The following is a 10,441-nucleotide window of genomic DNA, read 5'->3' as shown; positions in this document are numbered from 1 at the left end:
ATGAGATTTGTGAAGCGACATATTAATGATACCCCGAGATTTTTTCTATCAAATGCTATCAATTAAATACTTGGGAAAGATAGTCAGGTTGAAGATTGAAGACCAGCCCCATGATCAGCTACTCCCTTCGACTAAAGCAGTAAAATCACTTCAGACTCGAAAATGAGAGGCAAGTGTTATGGAAGTTATTTGCTATCCAACCCTAGATTCTTTTCACGGGTTCTTCCTCCTTGGATTACAACTAAGTACTCACCGATGAGATAGCCTCGGATACTTAAGAAAGATCTGAGAAATTGAGGTGAAGCGCCTTTATATCATCAGCTCCTGCCTGATCTCTAGATTGAACATCTACCGATCCTGAGTTCAAAACCCAACCAACGATAAGGAACAAGGCCCTATATCTCGTGCAGGCACTAATTCATCTGGGATAGAACCTCAGCTTTGCATTGACCATAGGCCATCAGTCTATTCAGTCACATGAATAATTCATGGAACCTCCTAACAACTTTCAGAATATGGGTATGATCCGCGACTGGCACCTATGACTAACAATCCTGATTCATAGATTAGTGAGCAGACTCCCTATCCAAATGGCCTGTTAGGTTGAGGCCTAGCAACTTAAGGGACTAAGGCCTAATAGCCTAACAGATTTTGACATAATAATTTACAACTCAACCTCTATATAAAGAGGTTATAAGGAGATAAAATCAGATGATATAGAATATGATTATTCTTGCTCCCCTTCTCTTTCCTTTACTGTTTTCGAGGTCCAATTGATTTAGACATCGGAGGATCTTCTATCGGAGAACCTCTGGCAAATGCAGGCTTTCTTAGTAGGTTCTTCCTAACGCGCACATCGTCGGATCAGTACTAAACCTCGGGTCAAAAGGAGCCCGACCTCAGCTGCACTTATCTTGAACCTGCAAGCGGAGTCTTGCAGCAACAATGCTATTGAAGCAAAATCAAAGACTCAGATTATTCCAAGACAGAAACTATTCAATTTTTTTTATTATATAGGATATGATTAGAGGGGCATGTTTGGCCGATATAGTTTTCATGATTATGCCACTGGTAGTTAAGTTAATTATATCATGCGTCTTGATAATTTTAGGTTTATGAAACATCATACCCATACTGTAGATAAAAATGACTACAAAAATTAGAAAATATTCTCTCGATTCAACTTGTCATTTTTTACATCAAAAACATTCTTTACCTTTTTCTTAATTAATAATTAATTATAAAAAATATAAAAAATATTAAATTTATTTTCAATCCAACCCATCTTAATAAAAGGATGAAAAATTTCTTCCAAATCAAATCATATTTGGGAATAAATCACTTTTAAGAATTATTTCAAAAACAATGTGATGAAATTTTGGATTATTTCTGAAATATGCAAGGCCATAAAAATAAGAAAAGTTCGTTCTGCATCAAATCCTATTTGCTGATAATTACTTTCTAAAATCTAATATTATTTTATTTAAATAATATTTCTCTTATTTGCACATATGTAAATATTATATTATTTTTATCAAAACCATTGTAATGCTTATGAATGGTTTTGATATTATTATTTATATAATAATATGTAATCTTATTTGCACATATGTAATATTATTTCATTCGTGTTATTTATATATATTTTTGTATATACTATTAATTATATACTATTAATTTTTATTAGTAATTATTTTAATTTTAATATATAATTTTCATAATTATAATTAAATACTTAGATTATTTTTTATTTCTCTATTTATATTTACTATTTTTTAATTAACTATTTATATAATATTGATTAACTATTTAAACTAAATTATAAATTAATTAATTATTTATATAATTAATTTATTAATAATTAATTTATAAAATTATGTATTAAATTAAATTTTTATATAATTATAAATTATAAATTTATATATTGTTTACTTTTTTTAATATAAATAAGTGTCATAAAATGATAATAATAATATTTTTATCAAAAAATTATTTAATAAAAATATTTTACAAATGTCATCCATGCTTCCTCTTATTTCTTCTATATCAGAATAGAGAATCATTTCTATCCATCCTTCCACATTTTACCAAATATATAAGAAGATAAATGAAAAATCCATCTATCCTTCTCTCCATTCATTCTTTCTCTTCCATCCATCCTTCATTCTATCCATCCTTTAAAGAATGTATTAGATGAAGAATCAAATCAAATCAAATAAAAAAAATAAGAAAATTTGTGAAACAACCCAAACCAAAGAAATCTGCAGCTCCGCTGCTCTCTCGATTAGCTCTAATCCGACGTCACATGTTGCCCTTCGAGTGGTAGGTCTGGCTTTAGAATCTTAAGATCGGTTTTACAAGCAGCAACCACAAGACATCAAGATGATGCAAGAGAATAGCAAAGCAAATGTCAAAATCCATATGCAGGCTCAGCACATATATTAACTAGCAATTGATTGCATTAGAAAAATCACTATCGCCCTTTAAACACAAAAAAGGATTCCTATACAAAATGCTTCCCATAATATAATTTATCATTTCATCACCCGACGCTAGTCATAATGGCAAAAAAGAAGCTCTTCCACTATAGCAAGCTCTTCAAAAGAAGAGCTCAGATGTATTCACTATTTCCCACCACGGAGAGGTACAACCTGCACTTGGCTGACATTTTGAAGCATGCTTACCTTTATAAATTTTGGTTCGCAATGGGAAGATCTCAAATCTTATTCACTCAACTTTCATTTTCTTCAAATTGTACATCAAAGATTGCAAAGCTTCTTGTATCTTTGAGCCATTTGTCAGTCTCACTTCTTGAGAAGCCTGGTGCAAGCCCTGGAGACCGCGACCCAACGAGGCAATCATGGGAACTGATGGCACAGATTCAGCTACACACTCAATCCCATCTCCATAAACCAGAAGCCCACCGCATGCAGCTATACTACAACCAAAGGTGGCACATGGTGCAATCCTGAATGGTTGAGCACGTCTCCTCCTCATTATCTCGTAGAATGATGTCCGCATTGCCAACAAGCTAGTCCTCTCTGCAGAGGCTATCATACCGTGCGTCACCGCACGAATCTTCTCAGCTGATGCCGTAAACTTCAAGGTTGATGTCTCGGCTACAGCACTTGCAACCCCAGAAAGTTTTGATGGGCCAACAATCTTGCTGAGTCCAATAGCAGCTTTCCGCTGCAGTTGGGCTAAGACGAATTTAAGGGATGTAGGAATGTTGTATGTAGCAAGCTTAATAAACGTGGATGCAGGAACAACTTTTGATAGGGAAGATACGCCCAGAGCTGCAGTTGCACCTGCACCAACCGCAACCACAGGCTTATCTGCTAATAGCCGCTTTCTTTCCATGTTTTCCATCAGAGTTCCCTTGTCATTCCCATGATTATCATCTAAATGATGCACTAAGGTTTCATCAGCTAAATCTGCAACCTCTTGAGGCAAGGAGGTGTTCCAGTGCCTCCTGAGACCAGTCAAGCAACCTGGATCAACTATAGCCACCACAGATCCAAACTTTCTGGCCTGGCTCCTGAGAGCTTGTGCAAAAAGGGCATGACATTTCTCTTCAGAAGGGAGCTCTGAGAACTGCAACTTTGTTGAGTCGTCATTCTTTATTCTGTCAATGGGACACCGGGCAGCATTGTTTAAAGCTATTCTTAGACCCTCAACTGCAATTCTGAAGGCATATACATTTGATAAGATTTCCGTAGTAACTGTCTCTCCTTCATTTACATTAGCAAGCATTTTCTGTGCACAGAACAGAGCTTTTCCGATAGATGGAAGGTCAATGAATATGTCATGTAGATCCGCAAGCAAGGGGTAGACAGATTGCGCAAATGGTGGAGCTTGGTAGCTACTTAACGGCTGGCGTTCTCCTGGTTCCGCTTCCAAAACTGAGTTGGATAAAGTTCTATCCGAAATTAATAAATCAAGGGAGGACGTTAATGACTGAACCATCTGTGACAGAAGAGTGTCAGTGAGGCTAAACTTTCTAGAATTTGAGTGGATAGATGTAACATTTCCCGAAAGCAAGCTACTAGTCTGCAAGTTCAACCCCGAGCTTTGGTTTCCACTTTCCACATTGCCGGAGGCAGTTGCAATACATTTGTTTTCATATGGGGATTCAAGTAACAGGAAATGTGAATCAATCTCTTCTGCAGCTCTCTTAGCAGCCAATAAATGACCATATAATCCAACACCAAAAATCACTTGCAAGATCTGGAGGCCAGCAAAGTTTTCATACTGCTTGCTGCTAATCTTTTCTATCAAACATCTTTTAAGCACTTCAAAAGCTGAAGTTGGCACATTGTTTAATTGATTATTCTTTGAGTACTTCTCCTCAGCCTGGATATCGTCCACTGCTAATGGATCAATCTGAGCTACTACAGCTCTAGGCTGCACTTCTTTAATTAGATACTGTGCATCTAGTGCAGACTGTTCCGACAAGTTCTTAGCAGCCAAAATGTACACCACAGCATCAGAACCAGGTTCTCTAAGAGCAAAAACAAACTGTTTTGTCTGTTCTGGGATTGAAAGCCTATAAACCAATCGAGTGGAAACTTTCAGATCATCAGTCTTGAATTTGGAGAATGGCCACAGGTTTTGCAGGTGGGAAAATATTGCAGATGCCATGATCTGAACATCAGGAACACATAGGATGCTTCACCCATGAGAGTTGAAAACAACTTACATTCTGCTCAAATTCTGCAAAAGCAAATCCATTAAATCAATCTATAACCTTCAGGCAGTTAACTAGATTGTTATAAATCACTGGAAACAGAACTCTTAATACAGCATAAAGGGGTTGTATCTTCAACAGGTCGTTATTGATTATTATTTATTTGCTAAGGAACTATTAAGAGCTACATTATACGCAAGTACAGACTGACTGCCTATCTACCTCTCCTATACGATTTAATACATAAACTTCCCCTGGATGTACCTATAAGGTTAGACCAGACTGGGTAAGTGGGAAACCTGCAAACTGCTTAATAAAAGAACGAGATTGGCAGCCTGTATATGGAACCCAGGATAACATTGGCAAGAAAAATCTCATGAGTTTCTATTTGTATATTCCGATACAGATGGAGGATGAATAACCTTGTAAAAAATAATTGTTATATGATACTAACATGGATCATCTTATCATAAATGGAACAGTTACTGTAAAAAACTTCTTTTCCCTATTCACACCAGCAATAAATATAGTGCATTATCTCTATTTGTTACACATCTAAGTCCTGAATAGATACCGGTACATTATCCCTATAAGATCCAAGGGCTCTCATGGCTTCTGGATGGAAATTTATTCTTGCTTTTATATGCAGCATAAACAAATCGGGCTCGAGTGGAATGCAAAACTTTGGCTGCATTCAAATTATCAGTTATGAAGGTTTTGTTATATATTAAAAAAAAAAAAAAAACACTAAGTTCCTGAGCTTGTGCAACATAAGATTTGTGTATGCAAATCAAAACTTGGTTAGTGGACCATGTTCCAAGGGAAAGGGCTTGGGTAATGATGATTTCTTGATTGGTTCCATGATAAGTGGTTACTTCTATAATGAAAATACATTGACTGGCAAGTCTTATTGCTTTAACTCAAGTTTATCTAGCTCCTTGCCTAGAGCACTTCTACTCTGATGATAAAAAAATCACACAACAATCATCAAATAAATCTGAGGCAATTTGTAATTTAATTTAAAAAAAGAATTAACCATAACTTTAGAGTTCATATACCAATCTTAGCGACCCTAAATCCTAAAACATTTCTTCAATAGTGCACTCAGACCTCCCTAATATCCATCAATCCATACAATATCAGTAATCCTTCAAAGGCCAAAAGAGATCAGCTACTTAATAGAACACTAAGACTATGCCCATAAGAAATTATCCCTACATACATTTTGATTGCTTGGACTTGAGAAATTCAGGTAACTAACTCAAAACCAATGCTAGAGCTCATAGAAAAAGGATTGATCTATCCCCTATTTAGAAAATAGATTTATACCCTATATATTCAGATTAACAGAGTAACTGACATGGAATATTGTTAATGTATATATTTCAATTTTTCACATATTTCTTTCATATATTCCACCAAATCCTTGTTTCTGTGCATTGATTAAATATGAAACAATGCATTCCATGGCGTCCGTCATTTCACTTCTCTTTCTTTCTAGTACCCTAACCACTTATTTTTTTTTCTTGCATATATAAAGTTTTCAATAACATTTCCAAGCAAACAAAATCCAAAAAGGTTTGCTTTCTTAATCCAATTCAAATTATATCTAAGCAGTTGTCATGCTTTCCATCATTATCATTTTGATTTCTAGGGAAAAGAGGGAAAAGGTAATAAAGTTTTAAGAGAATTTACAACTAACAGAACTTAGTAAGGAAAGGAAAGCATCATAACTAACCTAAGTGGAAGAGAGGTATAAGTACCATCAGAATTATGTTAGTAATCCAAAAATTTGAAGAAAATATCTCATTCAAACAATAAAGCGATATGAATAAGAAGAAACAGCAATAATTTAATTAAAAGATTGAAGAAGGAAAATAATGGGAATTAAAATGTTCGAAGATTAAGTAAAACCTTATATGTGCATCAAAGATTGGGCCAGGAAGATGCTGAGGAGAAAGAATCAAATAGAGACCCTTATCCAAAGTGGATGGAACAAGAAATATGAAGTGGATGGAGATGATTGAAGAGATGCAGAAGGAAGAAACATCAAAAAAAGGATTTTGTCATTGTATTGCAAGTTCTCTAGTTCTCATGGGGCAAAGACGATAAGCAAAGCCTTTCTCATGTGGCCCATAACATGTAGAACTAGTAACAGGCCCTCGAATAGGCACAATTCAAACCGGCACACAGTTGAGCCACCTAGCCAACTTTGGTTGGGTTTAAGACATCCAACCTTTTAATGAAACCAAACTGGCCTGACATCCAGTTGGGTTGTTTCAGATCTGATTGATTAGGTTGATCCTTTTTGACAAGTATGTATAACCAATATGATATAAAACCTTGTAATGAGATCAAAGACATCAATTTTCTTATCACATTCATATACAAGCATAACTCTCTCAGCATCCTATAAATAAATTACCAACAACCTCAATCAAATAATAATATTTCCATTTTTCAAAAGCCAAAAAGTTAAATTACCATATTAATCCTATCAAATAATAATCTTAGAACATTAACAACTCATTTACCGGACAACGAATCCTTCAAAGCCAATATTCTCTTTCTATGGATATGGATATAAATAGGATATTAAGCATATCCATATGGTTCCATCTACATATGAATATAAATTGGATACTATTTCAGATATTAATCAGATTTTGAGCATAATTCAATAATGAAAATCAGCAATAATGACATCATGATCAGCGGAACCATCCCAAATTGCCTGGTTTGAGGCATGGCGAACCATACTGATGGTTGACTGGGACAGTTGCGTTGTTCGAAATAAAACACTAGTGATGGGAGAGAGAGAAATAAAGAGAGGAAAAGAGAGAGGGGGAAAGGAGAAGGAAAGGGAGAAAGAGCCTCTAGAGGCTGCCGAGGGCTGGCGGGGGAGGAGGGAGAAGGAAAGAGAGGAAAAGAGAGAGAAAGAGAGAGGGGATGAAAGGAGAGGGGAGAGAAGGAGAGAACTTCCATAATCCCGTCGAGGCCATTGGAGGACTGGAGACGAGCAATTGAAATGGGAGTGGACGTCCTATTTTCTTTTTCTTTTTTTGGCAATATCAGATGAAGTCGGCAATACCGTTGCCAACTTTACTTAACGCTCGATATCATCAAAATAAAAAAACGAGTCTAAGTGAAGTCGACAACGACGTTGCTGATTTCTTCTGATATTGCAAAAGAAAGGATGACAAAATAGGACATCTACCCCGATTTTGATTGGATGCCTCTGAGCCTCCGAAGGCTCTCTCTCTCCATCGCCCCTTTCTTTCCCTCCCCCTCTCTCTCTTTTCCTTTCTTTTCTTCCCCCCGCCCCCCAACACCCCCCCTGCGTCGCCGCTAGCCTTGCAGTAGGCGCAATGGCCTTTTTTCTTTCGATGGCCTCAATAGGCCTCCAAGGGCTCTCTCCCTCTCTCTCTTCTTCCCTCCCCTCTCTCTTTCTTTTCCTCTTTTTCCTTCTCCCTCCATCCTGCTGTATCAGTTCGAGCTTGGTATAGAATTATATGGGGGGTCCGCTGGCCAACCAATTCGAGCATGATACAGAAACAGCGAGCCTTAAATGACATGATTGTGAACGATGGATTCAATAAAAAAAATACAATTTTAACAAGCATTAATTTACGTGAGAAGCTAATTGGTGACCAAGTCCCATTTGTGCTGGAATTGGTATGGGCCATGCATGCCAACCAACAGCAAGAACCTTTAACAAGATTAAACAACAATCAAGGCAACACAGCATGGAGCATTTGAAGACATGAAACCATCCATTGTCTTATAGTGTCCAAACTCCAATTGAACAAGACTAACACTTAATATGACTAGCGCCCATTGAGCTCTGAGCACTTGAAATAATGAGGAGTGTTCGAGCTTTGAATGGTGATAAGGGCTCTGGATGGTCCTGAACTTTTCCACTCCCACCAACTTCACCACTTCAAACGATTGGACTCAAAACTGGAAGAGTATTGCCTATTGGGCTCTAAATACTTGAAATGACGAGAGGGGCATATGAGCTGTAGGTGGTGACAGAAAATTTGAATAAGCAGTGAGTGGGGTGTTTGAGCTTTGAATGGTGATAAGAGCTCTGGATGGTCCTGAACTTTTCCACTCCCACCAACTTCACCACTTCAAACGATTAGACTCAAAACTGGAAGAGTATTGCCTATTGGGCTCTGAATACTTGAAATAATGAGAGGGGCATACGAGCTGTAGGTGGTGACAGAAAATTTAAATAAGCAGTCAGTTTGCCACACAAGTTTAGCAAAGTTTCCTCTAAGAAAGCCAGTGGTTCAAAAGAAAGAAAAATTAACCAAGGATAATCTCAAAAACACATTTCTTTCAGAACCAAAAGCAACAGTAGAAGAAGATCGAAATCAAGCAGGTTTATCCCTCTCTAAATTAAGAAAGAAAAAGGATGAACAAGAACTAGCCTTTAAAGGGCATAAGCTTCCTACAATTGACAATGTTGTTCTATGACCCCAATGAGATCATTGTATCATTCTTGCAAGTCACGGCATGTCCATCTTCCATTTTAAACTTTTTGGCTAGTAGTAAGGCACTTCCATCTCATTCTTAGTTTAACCCTTAACAATTATGCAATCTCCCATATCTTATGTATGTGTCTGTGTCATCCCCAATATTTCTTGTTTAATGTATCTGTCTACTAGCAAATTCTCCATTATTCTTCCACATACCATCTGCAGTGTATATGCACCAATATTTCCTGATTAAAAGTCAATAACTTATTAACCAATCAGTACTCTCTGCTTCCTCGATTCTATCTTATATATCCATATCTATCATCAGTCTACCTCTATTCCTATTTTCCTTTCCTAAGAGAACAGGAAAAGGGGAGACAACGTCGAAGATATTAATGATTTCCCCACCGTGACTTGACTAGTGCTACCACTCCAGATTTCCATGGGAACCATCAACAGGAAAGAATCCAACAACAAATGCAGCACCCATAGAGAAGGCATACGATTCGTAATTAGTATCAAAGCCAAATCGTGGAGTCCCGCCCAATTCCGTGACGACAGCCACTGGATGCCGCGGGTTCATCAAAATTCCCTTGGAAACCCGTCTAAAAAGCCCATCCAAACCAGTAAATCCACGCTACCTCGTGGATTAAAACCCCGCAACTCCCAACTCCCAGCCAATAAATCATCAAATCAAACTAGGAAACAGGAAAAGGGGTCCAAGATTCGAGATTTGTCTACCTGGTATCGCGCTTGGACGCTTGTACCGCCGGTCCGGATGCCCCTCTCGCCGGTGAGGAATGTCTCTCCTTGCCGATCGCCGGTCCCCGCTTGGGAGGAGGGAAGGAGTGCGGAAGGGGAACCAACCCTATCGGCCTCCACCCAAAGACTCGGGAAAACGAAGGGAATCGGGAACGCAATCGGTGAAACGCAGGTCGGTTTCGCCTGCGTCGGGCCCGAACCTATACGCTATATGGAAATTCTCTGTGAACCGCAGACGGTGCAGAAAATCCAACACGGAGCGCACCGTCTTACCCGATTCGCTCGTATAACCATCCTCTCTAACATATAATTAATTTTTTATTTTAAAATTTTATATAATAAAAATATTTTTTAAAAAATTTATAATATTTTTTAAATAATATTTTTTTATAAAAATTATGCTATTTTCTACTAAAAATTAAATTAAAATGAGATGTTATAATTTTATAAAAAAATATCATAATTTTTATGAAAAGATATCATAATATTATTTTATATATATTTATTA

At 37.1% G+C, this 10,441-nt stretch overlaps 1 protein-coding gene across 1 annotated transcript; it reads right to left on the bottom strand.

The window, feature by feature from the left end:
* Positions 1-2,437: 2,437 nt before the first annotated feature.
* On the bottom strand, positions 2,438-10,094 carry LOC105060388 (uncharacterized). The gene is made up of 2 exons (XM_010944062.4): positions 9,913-10,094; positions 2,438-4,713 (listed from the first exon to the last, which is right to left on the bottom strand). Exon 2 carries the CDS (start codon positions 4,639-4,641, stop codon positions 2,728-2,730), a length of 1,914 nt encoding a protein of 637 aa, XP_010942364.2. The 5' UTR covers positions 4,642-4,713; positions 9,913-10,094; the 3' UTR covers positions 2,438-2,727.
* Between the last annotated feature and the right edge of the window lie 347 nt (positions 10,095-10,441).

This window comes from Elaeis guineensis, chromosome 1 (genome assembly GCF_000442705.2).
Source record: "Elaeis guineensis isolate ETL-2024a chromosome 1, EG11, whole genome shotgun sequence".
Taxonomy (NCBI): domain Eukaryota; kingdom Viridiplantae; phylum Streptophyta; class Magnoliopsida; order Arecales; family Arecaceae; genus Elaeis; species Elaeis guineensis.
The sequence above is the reverse complement of the archived record's forward strand: the minus strand, read 5'-3'. Positions and strand labels throughout refer to the sequence as shown.